General features: G+C 41.1%; 1 protein-coding gene across 1 annotated transcript; it reads right to left on the bottom strand.

Annotated features, from left to right (window-relative positions):
* Window positions 1-281: 281 nt before the first annotated feature.
* Window positions 282-16852, bottom strand: aldh3a2a (aldehyde dehydrogenase 3 family, member A2a). The gene is made up of 11 exons (XM_030067074.1): window positions 16716-16852; window positions 10671-10832; window positions 10264-10495; window positions 9188-9273; window positions 7467-7675; window positions 6528-6645; window positions 5043-5184; window positions 4531-4697; window positions 4035-4134; window positions 3026-3264; window positions 282-1496 (listed from the first exon to the last, which is right to left on the bottom strand). The coding sequence occupies exons 2-11, from the start codon at window positions 10830-10832 to the stop codon at window positions 1482-1484; spliced, it is 1470 nt and encodes a 489-aa protein (XP_029922934.1). The 5' UTR covers window positions 16716-16852; the 3' UTR covers window positions 282-1481.
* Window positions 16853-17809: the final 957 nt, after the last annotated feature.

Genomic DNA, 17809 nt, shown 5'->3' with positions numbered 1-17809 from the left:
ACCAGACTGGAGGTTCATTCAACCACCAACACACACATGCATACCCCCCCCCTACACACACACACACACACACACACACACACACCCTTTTATTAGCCAGGGCTGCATTTCAGTGAATAATTATAGCAGTTATTTGGTTGTAAATCCCAGTTCACTTTATGGCCTTTTCTTTAGCTAATTTTTGACCAGGTGCTGATCAATGAGGTCAATGTACCTTAATAAGACGAGCAAATCTTTATCAGTCACAGTGAGCCAAGTCATAAAATATACTAACCTTGAAACCTTGTTAATAATATGCCACTTTATTCACCTTTACATTTGGTAAACCACTTTGCATCAGCGGAAAAATAATTTCCAAATGTCAACGGCAATACAATGTTATCTAGATTATTTTGCGGATTTATATTTGCAAATAACATCAAAACCTACGGAAGCGTATTGCTGCCACGCCAGAAAAAAAATATGTACCAGTATCACGTTATAACATGATAACATATCATGTTATAACATGAAACTTATCACATTATAACGTGATATATACTATATATTCTTAAGACGTGAAAGCTTAGATGGTGGAGTTTGTATCCATGGAGCCACCTCCAGAGGGTCGGACTCATTCATTCTTCTGTCCAGCCCCGTGCATTTTAAAATCCTCCTTAATGTACGCATAATCGTCACAATATCATCCACCGTCCTCAATAACAGCAGAATCTCACCACGTTTCAGCCCAAGCATTAAACAGAATGTTTATGTATATGAGCCATATTCCTCAATTAATCCGTCCGCACATCGTGTCATGGGAGTTTCATGTTCTAACAAGACACAGACCTAACAGTAAATTATCACACTATAATGTGAAATGTTTCATGTTTTAACAATAGATATTATAAGGTTATAATGTGATAAGTTTCATGTTTTAACAATATATATTGTCATGTTTTCTGGCGTGGCAGCAATACGCTTCCGTAAAAAACAGCTTCACATATTAAAACATATCATACTGTAAAATAATACAGTTGAAAGATTCTGTCAGTAATGCCATCTAGTCTATAAGACATGCATGAGGTGAAACTGTATCATCTTTTTCTGAGCGTATCCCTTTGTCTTCCATAAATACATACATTCAGCACAACTGGTAGGAAAAGAGGACTGTAACTAGCTCACTAGAGTCATGTAGTATTTATTATTTTCAATAAACTCTGCATTTTCCAGGATAAGAAATATGATAAAATATCCATACTATTTACATGTAACGGAGATGTTCATAAAACATTTGAGTGACTTCTTGTTTGAAAGAGGTGAAATGTTAGGACATATTTTCAAAAATGAAAAATAACATGCATCATTCAACAGTGATTTTTATCCAGTGATCTGAACCATAAGCAGTGCCATATTGCATAATGTAGAGTCGCTGTCATCGCAGACGTCCCACAGTACCACCACAAAGTCAAACTGAGGCCACCGGTTTCCGCTCCTCAGCCTCATTTCAAGAACCTCTGCGAGAAACACAGGGCACAAAATGGAAGACAGAGAGTCAAACCACAAGTGCTGGTTCTACTCAGAACCACAACTGTTTGATTTACAGAGATAACACACACTCTAACTGTTCGCACAAGCACAACAGTGTGGATGTAAACAAAGGTGGAGGCCCTGACCAAAACAAAAGGGGCTATTAAGCAGCAGGGAGCGAAGCATGCTGGGTAATTAGAGGGGGACAAATGAGGGAGTGCTCTGTGGTTAGATTTCCTGGACAACACCACACATTGTCTGCGAGGAACAAAGCCATTCTTGTGCCAGAGAACAAGTCTGGAGGATTGTGGGAGTATAGATGGGGAACACTTGTATCTGGCTATCTTGGGAAAAATGCACTTTTCCCTTTTTCAAAATGCTGTAAACCACCGTCACACAAACCCAAACACAAACGCAAAAACAGATTTTTCCATGGCAATTTAAAAGATAAACTAGAGCTACTGTTTGACTCACGATACCTTCACGCCTTGTCAACATGATTCCACCACGCATAAACTTGTCACACAAACTCTGATTAAAATTAAGCAGTTATTTCAGTCAGTCACCTGTGTAACACAAAGGCGTGACACCGTGTGTAAATCATTAACAAAAAATGAGCCCTGAGGGTCTTATTTTCACAGAAACCCAATTGCAGGAACTTGAGGTGCAACAGTGACACCTAATGGCAGATTTGAGAAGCTCACGAGCTACTGCAGGCATCAGGTCAGAAAATGTTGGTGATCTTTGTACAGATAAAATGAGAGATTTTGGGATACTGTGGAGGAGGCACAACTAGAAACAATTTGTCATTTGGCACTGAAATAGTGCTGCGGAAACTACAGGTGTGACAGTCGGGGCAGACACTTTTAATTTCAATTCTGACCATCTGGGTTCAATTCATGTGTTCTACTGTGAGTGAAGTTTTTATTTTTAGCTCTTGTTTTTCTTATTTAACCATGAGTTTTAGTTACGTACACCCACTGATCTATCATTTAGTCTTGACGCCTTAGATAATATTAGACTATCCACTGTGACTGAAGCTGCCAGAGTTGAGTCACAGGCCATACTGGTGTTTCCAATGTGCAGGATGGAGCTATAAATCCGTATTTTCTACATTCTCAACGTGTTTCCCATGGACCAATGACAGCCCTTGGAAATGTTTCTGGTGGCCTGTGATGGGTTATGGTAACATGATGAAATGTGTTATTTTTGATATGGCTGTCTGTATCATGAACAGGAAATCATATAAAAGTGAAAAATGAGTTTGACAGAGCCACTTATTATACATTTAGAGATTATAACGTCTATGTTATAAAGTGGTAAAAAGTTGGTCAAAGTGGCTTCACTTTTTATCACATCATTTGTTTATAGATCAATACCTAAAGCTAACCCTAACCTTAACCAAAGTTGTTTCACCTGATTTAAGCAAAGCACAGCTACGCCCATCCACCTGTTCTTGTGGGGTTTGACTTTATGATTGAGGCATTTGCTGCTCAGACGTCCTAAGTTATCTCACCTGAACAATAACTGCAGTCAAGGCAGCAAACGCCACCAGCAGGGCCATGCGTCGCAGCTTGCCCAAATTAATTTGCTTGAGGAGCAAGAATCGCGCCCAGGTCATCTTGCTGGCGGTGTGTGGCGGGTAGCGCATGTTGTTGATGCTCTCCAATTTCAGTTTCTTGATCAGACAGCTGCGCAGGTGGCTGAACTGGTTGAAGCTGTGCCGGCCGTGGTAGCAGCCCATCCCACTGTTACCTGAGTGAAGCAAGGCGGTGAAGGATTGGAATAGTCCACTGAACATCAGGCATGCAAACTGGTTAAAGATGAGGAGAAGTTTGTGTGAGCAGAGAAAACACAAGCCTAGTAGGAGGGTCCGGGGATATGCTCCCCCAAAGAACAGTTTTGGAAAATAAGATACTAATTCCTGATGGCTTTTAAGATTACAAGCTGGTGCTGGTCACAAGCATAGGCACAAGGCTGAGCAAAGTGAAGTACAAAGTATAATTAATTCAGTGAAAATGTACCGTTGCATACAAGAAAATAAACTAAGAGCAATTAAATATGATATGTGTACAATACAAATAAAATTAAACTGCCCTGTCATGTTCAAATGTGAAAAGACAATTTTGAACATGCTTCGTGGCTAGTGGCAGGGACATGGTAGCAGTGTCTGTCCTTATTTTTTCTGCTTGGCCTTGTTTTTGAAGTCAACAACTAGCATCCTGGTGGACTGTACTGAAGGCTTGCAAAAAGCTGCAGCAAGTTGAGAGTTTCGATCATGTTGAGTTGGCAGGCTTCATGTAAACTGACATGCTATCCCTGATTTCTTCCGAGAATGCATCTAATTCCCTAAGATTCCCTGTGTGGCATTCACCTAGGAACCCTGATGATCTACACAACATTATTTCAGTCCTGAGGATTTATATCATGTTAAAAAGTTTAATAATAGTTTCTGCAGCTATAAAAGTGAGTGAATGTCAGTGTAGTTTGGTTTAACCTCTACTAAATCCCTGCTTAACACTCACCAACTCCTCCAAAGGGCAGAGCACTGACGCAGAAGTGGACCAGACAGTCATTAGCCAGCAGGGCTCCACTGGACGTCTCAGCTATTACCCTCCTGACGAGCTATCGGTCAGACAGGAAGTGAACAGAGGGAACCCGTGGCATATAAGTCAATGATGCTGTGCAATGTGAGGAGAATTTAGTGTAGAAGAGCTTTGCAGTTGCATCACAAGTCTCTCTGCAGCCAGAGGTCCACCAGGTGTGTACAAATAATAGCTAAATATAGAGAGGTGGTATAAAAGGGAATATTCTGATGAGGTAAAACTGATGCCAAATGAAGGATACTATGACACAGACCTGGATTTTTATATGGCTGCCAGAGAGTGTATTATATCACCTGAAATTCCTCTATAGTGCACTTAATGGCAAGAATGTTAAATTCACCTGAAATATTGAACACAAAAATATCTAAAATGTAGACTTGAGAATGTGAGGCAAACGTGTGATGTTGTGTTTAACCTTGTTGTCAGGGGAGAAGACGTACACCACCAACGGCTTCTCTCTCTCATTAATAAACTGGATGGCCTCGTCAACACCGCTCACTGTAATGATGGGCAGCACCGGCCCAAAGATCTCCTCCTGCATCACCCTTGACTCGGCTGTCACATCTTTCAGCACAGTGGGGGCTTGCAGGATACAGGAAGAAGGTCAGTCACACAAAGTGTATATATAAAGGTATTTTTCTCTATATTTTTCTCGACTGTAATCTCCAAGCAAGACCTAATAATGAGACATTAAGGAGCTTATAAAAGAAACATGTTGTGTGTTATTATTTTACCGTCTTCAGTAGACCACGAGGGGTAATGAGTAAAAACCATCAGCTGGTCTTTGAAGCTTACAGTCACAGTCAATTTGACAAGCACGCGGAAATACTGAAATTTCCATGTTGCTTACTGGACATTTGAACATGTAGATAATTGTCGCCAAACATAAAAAATGCTTTTCAAGGATGGTTCAAACACACCACATACCTATATAGCACTCGGATTCATCACTTTCTCCACCGATGACAACTGTGCTCCCCTCCATGAGAGCCATGACCCTCTTAAAGTGCCGCTTGTTGATAATGCGTCCATAATCCTCAAAGGTCTTTGGATTATCTGTGTAGAATTCCTAAATCATGTGGGAAAAAATCTTTAGAATGCCTGAATTCAAGGCAGCTCTAAGGATTTAAATAGGTCTAAGTATTGTTTGTAGCAAGAGTTCTCCTGCCACGGCATACCCAAAGAGACACACGTTAGGGCCATGAAGCACCATTTGAGAAAGACCCCCATGTAGGAGAATAGTTAGTGGTTTTTAATAGTGGTATCTAATGGGGGTGTAACAATACCAATCCAGAATCGAAATTTCAAAAAAATTTACTTGCACCATGAAACACACTAACACATTTAAGACACAATAATTTTCTGTTTGCACACATTTTTAGTTTAAAAAAACTTGTATCCCGTGACAATGTTGTCATTCTGACTTTGTTGAAAATGTTCACGCTACCCCAACCAGCAGTTTTAGTTTGTGCAGTTTTTATTTTGCTTTTCTGCCTTCCTAAGGACATGTTTATATGGCATTGCAATGTTTCATAAAACTGTCATTAGTTATAAGCTGTGTAGTAGAGTGTGTATATATTTATTTCACCTGAGCATTTTAAAAGGTTGCACTTATGTATTTGCAATCACACATGTAAATGTTTTTCTTTATTTTGTGAAAATTGTATCATCTATGCATGTGAATTATTTCTGCATTCGTCTGTGCTTAAACTGCATATGTTTATTTTTTGCTAGACAGATCTCTCTTGAAAAAAGATCCCAATCTCAATGAGACGACCTGTTTTAAATAAAGGATATGCATATAATTAGTTTGCTCTATGAATACAATGTAACAAATGTAGAATAAAGAATCAAATAGAATTGAATCGTCACATCAATGTCAAAAATCACACTTAATCTAAAAATTGGTATATTGCTACACTCTTAGCTGGACGGTGGTTGTATGTTTTTCCTCTCTTTGTCTTTTTTTTTTTTTTTTTGGTGAGCAGGATATCTTGAGAAATTATGAATGAATTTGTATGAAACTTTGTGGAAATGGTCATGTGGCAAGAATGAACTGATTCACCTTTCATATCAACTGACCGAAGGGGGGCATGGCAGTGGATGGGCTTCACATAAAAACACATTTAATTTCCAAATGGATTCACAAAACATCATGAAACTTTGTGAAAGGTCAGTCATGGGGCAAAGAGGAACTATCTGACTCTGAACTGGCAAATCATGACAGTTACATGGTGTTGGTGGAGGTAAACGCTCTGCTTAGTGCTTTCTGGTTGTAAAACTGCACATATCCTGTGAATGGGGAGGTGATAGTGTTGAGACTGTAATCTAGGAAAGGAATAATTTGTACTATACATTTTGAGAAGGGTTCACATAGTACTATAGTGAAATGAAACTTGAAATGAAACTGACCTTTATGCTCTTCCTGATCTCCTCCACTACTTGGTTCTGGATGCTGGATTCACAAAGAATATAGTCCGGGGCGATACATGTCTGCCCACAGTTTACAAACTTCCCCCACGTGATACGGCTGTATGAACAGAGGCAAAACTTCAAAAGCTGTGCAAAACTATAAAATATGACATTTTTTTAAAACATCTGCACTCCTCACACTGTCCCTATGTTCTAACCTGCCCTGATGCCAGAGGTAATGTTAATGTGGATGTTGTAAACATTATCACTACAATTCCTTGTTTTAGTCTCCACACCATTAGTCTCACAGGGCCAGATGTTCTGTCTGAAAATTACATCTAAGGACGATTACATTGACAAGTGGTTATGGATGCTGGCAAGAAAAGATGGCAATACTTGAGAAATAAGCTTCCACTAGTGCAGTTGATACATCTGGAGCAAAGGCAATAGCAAGTTTTAGAAGTCAACACAAATGCCATCAAGCTAGCCGACTAACAGCTTCAGAATGGATGCTCTTGTGCAAATCATTACCTCTCTGATTTCATGCACTGTCTGTATTTGGTCGAACTCACATTTAAGACAAATGTCCAACCAAATCTCCCAGAGGTCTCCAATCGTTCTTAAGATAGAGAAAAGAACGTCCAATCTACCACACTATAAAAACTTAACATTTCCTTCACCTGCAATAATGCTACATAATGCAGCAAATATAGGCGCTTTGCATTCACACTCCCTATGTTTGGTTAACATACAAGTTTAACTGACAAATGATGGTAATGACAGAATATCTATATTTGAGTTATCTGGTCCTTGAATTTGATTTAAAAAAAAAAAAAAGAAGAAGAAGAAGAAGAATTATACAATACAAAACCTAACAGGTGTAAAATATCTACAGCATTTTGAGTTTTAGACAGTTGAATTCCTTCAAAAGACCCTCACCGACATGCAACAGCGAGGTCACAGTTCTTGTCGATGTAGCAGGGGCTCTTCCCTCCGAGCTCCAGAGTGACTGGGGTGAGGTGTTGGGCTGCAGCCTGCATCACCAGTTTGCCCACCGCGCTGCTTCCTGTGTAGAAGACGTGGTCGAACCTTTGCTTCAGCAGCTCCTGGGTCTCTGACACGCCACCTGTCACCACCGGGTACAGATCCTACAGAGGGTATGTGCAGTTATTCAAATTAAACAAATTTTAAGTTTAATGACTAAAGTTAACATCAATTGAGGGCAACTAGAGTTTTGTAGATGTAGAAAATCTAAGAGATAGTGAGGTAACTAATGGGGTTTTGTGTTTTGATGGAGGAGAGTACACTGTAAGGAATTTCACTGTAAAATAACAGTAAAATACTGGCAGCAGGGACGCCAGTATTTTACTGTTATTTTACAATCAATCTACTGTTATTTATTTTAACAGTATATTACCGTATTTTGGATTACAGTATATGATTGTAGGATAACGGTGGGTGTTATGGTAATTTTACAGCGCATCTACCATAATTTATCTAACAGTATAATACCGTTTTTTGGAGTACAGCACATGACAGTAAGATTACAGGGTTATGGTAATTTTACAGCGCATCTACCGTAATTTATGAAACAGTATAATTCCGTTTTTTTGGATAACAGTAGGCTACATGACAGTAAAATGGTAAATGGACTGCATTTCTATCGCGCTTTTCTAGGATACTTATCACTCAAAGTGCTTTACACTGTTTTGCCTCCTATTCACCCATTCACACACTGATGGCAGAGGCTGCCATGCAAGGCGCCGAACTGTCCATCAGGACAGAGTTAGTGTCTTGCTCAGGGACACTTCGACACACTCTGGAGGAGCTGGGGATTGAACCGGGAACCCTCTGGTTACCGGACGACCGCTCTACCTCCTGAGCCACGCCACCGAATAACTATGAAACATGGTAATTTTACAGTATATGGCAGTGTGTTAAGCTAGCGGAGGACACGGAGAAGCAGCGTAGCACGGAGTGAACAGTGTGATTACTCACTCTGACGCTGTTTTCAAGAACCAAGGACCAGAACTGACAAAGAAGAACACTCACTCTAACACCGTTTTCCAGAAAGTCAAGTGCAGGAATAGCCAGTTAGGCTAGGCTACATCTTGTCACGCAAAAATGAGGAGTTTGATCAATAAAGAAGTGCTATCATCAAAAAAAGAAAAGAAACATAAGCCCACAATCATCAGCAAGATGCTGAAGATAGTGAGTGGACTTGAGAAGGGATCATACAGCAGCGCCTGTCTCCACTGCTTGACAGAAAATACTGTTTAATGCTGTTAAATTACAGTTTGTTATTGTTAACAGACCATTAACTGTTAATTTACATGTAAGCATGAATATTTAACAGTATTTTACAATAATTATAAAATACAGTAAGATACTGTTGTAATTTACAGCAATTCATTACAAATACTGTTTTATGCTGTTAAGTTACAGTTATCTACTGTTATTGTTAACTGACCGATTTTACTGTTAATTTACATGTGAGGGATGACTATTTAACAGTATTTTTCAATTATTGTAAAATACAGTAGGATACTGTTGTAAATCCACCGTAAAAAAACAGTAATTTGTTACAGTGTAGATAATGACGAAATTTTTAATTTTGTGTGAATCATTTGTTTGAATATACAACAGGGCAGGAGCTTCACCTTGTCTAGATAGAGAGGGAGGAGTTCCTCCATGACCTTGGCTGAATTAGGGCTGACTTCTGACGGCTTTATTATCGCTGCATTACCTGGAAGATGAAAGAAAAGAGATCAGACCGATAACTAGGGAGGAGTAAATAAGATACAATGGAAGGATGATATTAATCTGCCACCAAAACCTGACATTTACTGTTGTTTTAGACAGATGAGAAATTTAGAAACTCACAGCACCTAAACAGCAGTGCCTGCATTATCAGATAACACATTCTTAAGTAGGACCATCAATCAAGACAAGTAATCTGTAATTAATACATCACTGAAATTGATATGGTACATACCATGGGCGCCGGAAGCAAAAAAAAAAATGTGGATGTGACAACTTAATGGGGGAACTGGGGGTCCTCCCCCCGGAAAATTTTGTAATGAGTAGATACCATCTCCTGTATTGTGGTGCATTTTAACACGTGGTTTGATACTTTAATCTAGCTATAGCAAAAGAAGAAATATTGGAAATATTGGTTAGAGTGCTCCCAGCAGATGTGATGGTAACTCCACTTGTGAACCAAAGTGCTGTTTTGTAGTCATTTGCACATTTGAACACGCAAATTATTACATTTTGCATCTAATTCCAAATGGCATGGCTTGCACTACGTTCACCTACCCTTATTTCTTCCAGTCATGCAATCAGTCAAGAGCACATAGCCTAAATGCTTCTGGAAATCTTCTGAAATTTTCCAACCACAAATTTCATGTCAGTTTATTAATTGTATTCATTATAAATATTGTGCTGCGCAACAATGACAGTAATAGTCCAGTTACTAATAAATATTTGGAATCAAAACCAGGGTTCATTTTTACAGCACTTAGTCCCACTGTCTGCTATATTTTGAAGTGCTCAGTGCTGCCCCGATGCCCAAAAGACTTTACTGCACTCTTATTTTCTGTCTCACAGTAGGTAATGACAGTGGGTTGGCCTTCTGTCTTTAGAGGCTTTGGGCAGTGTATGTCTAATGGCTTATTTTGTCATTTTGAAGCAGTAACACTGATGGACCTATCTACCAGTGTCCCGGACTACGTACCAGCAGCGATGGCCCCAACCAGGGGTTGCAGGGTGACTGCCCAGGGGTAGTTCCAGGCTCCTATGATGAGCACCACTCCCAGCGGCTCCGGCTGGACGTAAACATTATCTGCAATGGTGAGGAGGTTCTTCTCTACGGGCCGTGGTGCCGCCCACTCTGCCAGTCTCTCTATAGCCAGGTTGATCTCCCCCTCGAGTCCCAGAGTTTCAAACAGCTCTGTCCCATGTTCACTCTGAAACAGAAGGCAAGAAAAGACCTGATGGTACATCTCCTAAGGTGGTACCTCTCTGTAGCAGGTTGTAACTGGTACCTAACAGACTTGTTGATCAAATTTCCCCTCTGGAATATAACATACATATAAACATACATGCAACATACACATCCTCTAAACTCTGACTGTAACCCACCTTGTTCAGGTCCCTTTTGACAGCATCTGCAATGTCCTTCCGTCTCTCTGAGACAAAACGATATAGGCTTTTCAGCTGGTGGATCCTGTATTCCAGAGGTTTGGTTTTCCCTGTCTGGAAGGCCTTCTTTGCCCGCTGCACCACCAACTGCTCTCGAGACATCTTGAGATAAAGAAATGAATGAGTGAAAGTATCCACTGTGAAAGCCTACTGTTCCTCATCAGCTGTAACCTTTGGCTAGTTTGGGATGATTTGTAATTCTAGTGAATTACAAATCACCCTTGAGAAGGAGGGGCTGATAACAGTTTGTCCCAAAGTCCCAAATTCCTAATAATACGACATTGGTACAATCATTACAATCATTAACTTTTGTCTAATTTGGGGAAATAACAGTGGGGAGAGGGATATCTATGATCAAAGTTGTCATTATCTTACATTCTCTCATTTTGCTAACTTGTACTGAATGAATTTTTTTCCCTCTTGCCTGTTACCTGTCCTTGTATTAATAATAATGTATTATTATTATTATTATTATTCTTATTATTAATAACTAGGCTGATAGCAAGATTAGAAATTCAAATGATGAACTGATGAATCCTAAGGTAAGCAGGTAAAGTATGCAGCGGCATACAATGGGGTTATTATGGAGGGAGGTAGATTAGGAAAACCTGATCTACTTGCTGTATTACTGAACAACCACAACAAGGAACAAAGAGCAACAAAGAACAATATTATACAACTAAGATTAGAGCAAAGGGGCTCTGGTTACGGACAAGAACAAACCAGTAAAAAATGTTAATGCCACAAAGAGTAGTTGGGCCGGATAACATCCCTGGCCGTATAACTAAAAACATGTGCCAACCAGCTAGTAGATGTCATTACTGACATTTTTAACATATCACTGTCACAGGAGAGTGTTCCTACCTGCTTCAAGACAGCCACCATCATCCCTGTGCCTAAAAAGTCTGCAGTGTCTGATCTAAATGACTACCGCCCTGTGGCACTCACCCCCATCCTGATGAAGTGCTTTGAGAAACTGGTTCTCCAGCACATAAAGAACAGCATCCCTGCAAGTCTGGACCCCCAGCAGTTTGCATTCAGAACCAACAGATCCACAGAGGATGCCATCTCCACTGCTCTCCACTCAGTCTTCACTCACCTTGAGAAAAGCAGCACCTACACCAGAATGCTGTTTGTTGATTTCAGCTCAGCTTTCAACGCAATCTCCCCCATGAAGCTGATTGGAAAACTGAACACTCTGGGCATCAGTACCACTCTCTGCAACTGGATACTGGACTTCCTCACAAACCAGTGGCGTAGCTGGCTGGTTAATGCGGGGGGGGCGGGACCTTGTAGTGGGCCTATCAGGAATAAGATGCTATACAAAGTGTTTTATTGTTAATATTTGGCCTATTATTATTATTATTATTATTATTATTATTATTATATTATCATTGTTATTATAATGTTGTTGTTGTTGTAAGGAGTCAAAGAAGCTTGTAGTGTTATTTCAACACCATGGCAGTGCCATGGATTTATCGGATGAGTGAACTGCTGATATTTTGCAAAACAACACTTTAGCCTTGGTCAACTGTAGTCTATTTCAGCACCATGGTTATTGCCATGGATTTTACAAATAATTTATGGTACTTTTTGATGGTTAAATCATAATACAGCCACATCAATTCACACAATCAAGCCAAGCCACATACGCCTAATCAATCCACACAAAACGTAGGCCTAACGTACAAGCGACAACAGCCTATTTCAGCACCATGGTCAGCGCCATGGATTTACCAAATAATGTGATGGTTGAATGAATCATCATAAAGCCACACAGCCTTCCACACAACCAAGACACACAGCCTAATCAATGCAAGCAGAGCAAAGTAGACCTAACTGCGAGCGACAGCGACAATACCAACACAAATTAAGGAAACACGGTGGTAGACAGATTTTGCTAGACAGATTTATGACAACTTTAAGCCAATAATATGAAACAAGTTACTCACCAATGGTGTCTTCAGCGTAGATTATTACTACTATCCTCCTCATCGCTACCACTAGCATCATCCTCAGCGATACGCATGCTAACGTTAGCAACATGCTGTGTCCCACAACTTTTGGTAAGGTTAGCGGGGCGAGCATCCAGCTGGCCAGGGGTCCGTTTCACAAAGCAGGTTTAGTGAAAACTCTGAGTCTGTTAACCCTGAAATGAGGGAAACCCTGAGTTTTCCGTTTCACAAAGGGGGCTAACTCAAAGCAGAGACAGAGGGGTAACTGTAGCCTGTTTCCCAGAGGGAGGTAACTGAAGCTCTCGGTCAGTTACCGCAGTAACAGACTCCATGAAACTAACCTGGTCGGGTCCAGGTTATTCTCATGAAACCTCGAGTTTCTCTCTGTGTCCGCCCTCTTTCAGCCACACACGGTATTTAACTTCTTCATTCATTCAGTCAGCAGGCGAGTTTTGGCGTGTCATATTAGTTCTGCCGTCTGTTATTTAAAAAAACAAACAAACAAAAAAAAACAGTCAGTAGGCCTTTATTAGAAGTCCATTAGTAGTTAGGTGGCGGCTTTTTTTCCACGAACATGGCATGTCCTTTCGACAACGATCCCGTGGATGAAGGTGCAGTGTTACTGCGCAGAGAATTAAATATTCGTCGGGATATGGTTATAAGACCGCGCATGATTGAACAATGTTTTTATATTTCATCTTAAGCTGCTGCCAAGTGCGCTTCTCCCCCGCGGGATTGCACCTAAATGAAATAAATGAATAGGCTACCATTTAAGCAGTTTTCCCCGGTAATATTATTGTGATTGCACCGGACGACATTTAAACATAAGCATTGACCCGAGCAGCAATGCTCTCCCACGCCGTCTCCCTCTCATTTGCCGCTGCAGCTGTGTTGCACTTTAAAAAATAATAATAATAATAAAAACTTGTTCAAACTCACTGTATGAATGAAACGCAGCCCGACGCTTCCTCGTTGCCATGGTGACTCGTCAAATCGGGGCTCCATTGACGCTGTCTTTTTATACCTGTGGTGCACGCGCTTAACTCCAGGTGAAACTACTCAGAGTTGATCAAACTAACTCAAATCAGCTGTTCTGGAACCGAAAAATCAGTTTCCTATCTCAGAGTAGATCAACTCAGAGTTCAGGGTAAGACTCGGAGTTTGTTGAAACTGCTTTGTGAAACGGACCCCAGATGTCGAAGCAGAGGGTTGAGTTGTGAAGCACACAAGGCCACTAGGTTCCTCTTCCTTTGTTTCTCCTTGATCTTTTGCCATCCCGACTTTTTCCCCATTTTAGCATTGAACGCAATCGGACACTAACGGGACCGTCAGCAAACTTCAGACTTCGATCAAATCAAAATGATGCATCATGTATGCAAGGAAGTAACGTTACAGTAGGCTAGGAGTGACATTTGACAGCCAATCACCTCTCCCCTTACTAGTTTGAAGTTTGGTGTGGTAACGTAAGTTAATGTTGTCTTTTCACTTTTGATTTTAAACAAAAAATGTAGCCTAAATTTTAATTTATTTTTTTAATTTCAACTGTAATTTAATTTTATTAGCATATGGAAACAAATAGCCTACATAGGCTACAGAGAGGTTAGAATTGAGCGCTGCTGGTGACAGGGGGCCGGGTAGTCTCATGCAAGAATCGGCCCAGCCAGCCAGCCAGCGCGTTGACAGACTAGCGGCACGGGGGAGGGGGCCTGTTAAAGTGGTACTGCGACGGGCTGAATTGACAGATGACGGCCGATTGCTGCAACCACACTGCTGCAATCTGTTTGCCTCACAAACAGATTGCAGCAGTGTGGTTGCAGCAATCGGCCGTCAAGAGCCCCCTTGTCAGGGGGCCTATCATGAGCTGGGGCCTGGGGCGCGCGGCCCCCCTGCCCCCCCTCCAGCTACGCTACAGTCACAAACAGACCCCAGTCAGTTCGGATTGGCAGTCTCTCCTCCTCCACTCAGGTGCTCAACACCGGAGCGCCCCAGGGCTGTGTGCTCAGCCCCCTCCTGTTCACGCTGTACACCCACGACTGCAACCCCCGACATGGAAAGAACTCTATTGTGAAGTTCGCAGATGACACCACCATCATCGGCCGGATTTCCAACAATGATGACATATTCATATCGGGAGGAAATCAACCATCTTGCAGAATGGTGCACAGAAAACAACCTAGTGCTCAACGTCAGCAAAACCAAAGAGCTGATAGTTGATTTCAGAAAAAAGGAGGCAAAGACACAAAACCCTGTCTACATAAATGGAGCTGAGGTGGAGCAAGTGAGCAGTTTCAAGTTCCTGGGAATCAACATAACAGAGAACCTGTCATGGACTTCACATATCTCTGCCCTGGTTAAAAAAAAAGCTCAGAAACGGCTGTATTTCTTAAGGAAACTTAAGAAAGCAAAATTCCCACGCCAAGTTCTTGTCAACTTCTACAAAAGAGCAATTGAAAGCATCCTGACTGGAAACATCACAAACTGGCATGGGATGTGCACGGCCCAGGACAGGAAGACTCTGCAACGAGTGGTTAAAACAGCCCAAAACATCATTGGAACCCATCTACCAAGCCCCAGATCCTAAAAGACCACACCCACCCCAGCCACAGCCTGTTCACCCTGCTGCCGTCAGGCAAAAGATACAGAAGTATCCGCTGCCGTACCACCAGACTACAGAGCCGCTTCTTCCCTCAGGCTGTGAGACTACTAAATGCACAATCTGCACTCCTCCATGTTTAATAATTTTATTTTCTATACAATCAATTAATCAATCAAGAGGGAACTACACTTTAATTTCATTATTTAACCTGTTGTATAATGACCAATAAACTTCCTTGTATCCTTGTATCAGCACAGCAGTCTGGTAGGAGTCAAACTGGCTGCCTGGTTATTGTCTTCTGTTAGGTTGGTCTTATTACTAGTTTGTGCCTTCTCTTGCTATGGAAAAGACTGTCATGCCACTTCATTCAGAATTCTGGTAGTTTTTGTTTATCAGCAACGATGCATACTTGATGAAACAAAGACTAATGAGTATGTCTTCTGGTAAATCTGGCCAATATACAACACCAAACAAGCCATTCCAATCAAACACAGTCTTAGATTTGTCTCACCATGCACCCTACCATGCTCCACACAAGTCCACATAAGTGCTAGTTGGAGCAGTAGATGCAACTTGAACATGTTTTTCCAGGTGTGACACACACTATGTTTCACCTGCTGATAAACAAAGCAGCATTTAAATTAAAATTAACTACAAGATTTTTTTATGAAGTCTGGCTCAACCGGCCAGCCAAGAGTAAAGGTTATTCAAGGTAGAAGTTAGTTGGGTGTGTTGACGTTACTATGAATGTTGACAAATACATGTGGCGTACGGTATGTTGCGCTTGCTTATCAACAAGGCAACATTTAAATTAAATGCAAGGATTCTTAATGGAATCTGGTGTGACTTCAGCCAGCCAGGAGTTGACTACACTCGAGCTAGTTAGACATGTTAGCGTTACTTTGAACGTTAACATATACATGCGGAATAATCCCCCAAAGCATCCTGAACATGTTTTCCCAGGTGTGACACACGCTATGTTGCGGTTGTTAATAAACAAAGCAACATTAAACTGCATGATTCTTAAACTGAGTCTGGCCTAACAGTTAGTTAACGGTTAACCTAGTTGCCAGTATTCGAGCTAATAGCTCGTTAGGTATGTTAACGTTACTTTGACTGAGTCACTACATAACGTCACCAGCCCCTTGTCCTTCACCTTTAGGAGGCAAAACGCAAATATTTATTTGTGACACAAACAGCAACCTGGGCTGTTGTTTCAGGCAAGTAGGCTAAGTGACGACCGGCGGAGTCTCCGGGTTTCATTTACATTCGCCAAAGGCTATTGCGAAGAAAAGTTTAGCTTAGCATTAGCTGACTGGTTAGTAACTGCAGTGATAGCGTAGCACAGCTCTCAACACTGCAAAGCCTGGCGTACTGTGTAAATTTATGTATAATAAACCGACATCGTCTGTAGTTTAAGTTATATATGCTTACCTTAATGAGTCAGCCGCCACTTAAATCTACTTCATCAGCGGCTGTAACACTGTTACAGCCAGTTACAACAATGATACTTTGGTGTTGCACCCCACGACAGAAACAAGAAGACCATTTGTCCGTTGATGTGTCAATTTTGCAAAGAACCAATCAGTGGCCGAATTGCTATTCCACTAACACCCCTATCCCCCCCCCCCCCCCCCCCCCCCCCCCCCCCCCCCCCCTTCTTACTGGCAACATTGTCACATCAGTGTTTCGTTGGAACAATGAGAAATAGAAATGGTGTAAATTTCTGTTGAAAATTAAAATCAGCATGATTAAGTGCCGAACGTATGGGAATGCGCTGTACCGCCGTGCTGTGGTGATTTTCTATGCAGACTGCCGGTGGCGTCAGTGAGTCCTGACAGGCTCTGACACGCTCGCAGCTGCAGTGCAAACCCTGCGATGTGTTTGCGTCGCTGTGTATAGGACACAGACATACATAGTGCATAGTGCTGAGGCTATTCATTCCTGACCCAGTGCAAAACATGGGAGGAGTGACGACCTCAAAGTGTGTCTGGGAAAATAAGTTTGCAAGATAATAAGATTGTGCGGCACAAAAAGGCAAGCACAGTAGTCCAGTAATTTTAAGCCAAATAAGGGGTCAACGTCAAACAAATTGAAACAGAAGCAAACTCAGCTGATTTTGTATCCTCAGTATGTCCTGAGTGAGGGGAAAAAAGCCCCGAAGAATCCCACGGGGGGAAAGTTTCAAAAAAGACCAAAATATAGCCCATTCAAACCCCTATTAACTTTTTTTTTTTTTTTTTTTTTTTTTATCATGTGAATAGGGTAAAAATTTAACCTTTAGGTATCACCATGAAAATTGCTGAGTTGATTACTTACATATAGACAAATAAAAAATGTATTGCAAGTTTTTAGTAACATGAGCTAATTTGCATAAACTCCACAGTTTTACTACAGAGGGCATATAAAGTGGTCTTCTTATGATACTAGCATGAAAATTGGGATGAGCTGTCTGTCATGGGTCACTTGACAAGTAACCTTTTAGAAATTTCAAAATGGCTGACATTTTTCAAGATTGCTACCACCTT

Source organism: Myripristis murdjan, chromosome 13, assembly GCF_902150065.1.
Source record: "Myripristis murdjan chromosome 13, fMyrMur1.1, whole genome shotgun sequence".
Classification (NCBI taxonomy): Eukaryota; Metazoa; Chordata; class Actinopteri; order Holocentriformes; family Holocentridae; genus Myripristis; species Myripristis murdjan.
This window is presented reverse-complemented; position numbering and strand designations above follow the sequence as displayed.

Coding starts and splice junctions, on each gene's coding strand:
- aldh3a2a (XM_030067074.1), bottom strand. CDS start 10,832: ATGTCTCGAGAGCAGTTGGTGGTGCAGCGGGCAAAGAAGGCCTTCCAG. Junction 10,496..10,670: donor TCAAAAGGGACCTGAACAAG/GTGGGTTACAGT, acceptor CTTCTGTTTCAG/AGTGAACATGGGACAGAGCT. Junction 4,135..4,530: donor TCTTCTCCCCTGACAACAAG/GTTAAACACAAC, acceptor TCTGACCGATAG/CTCGTCAGGAGGGTAATAGC.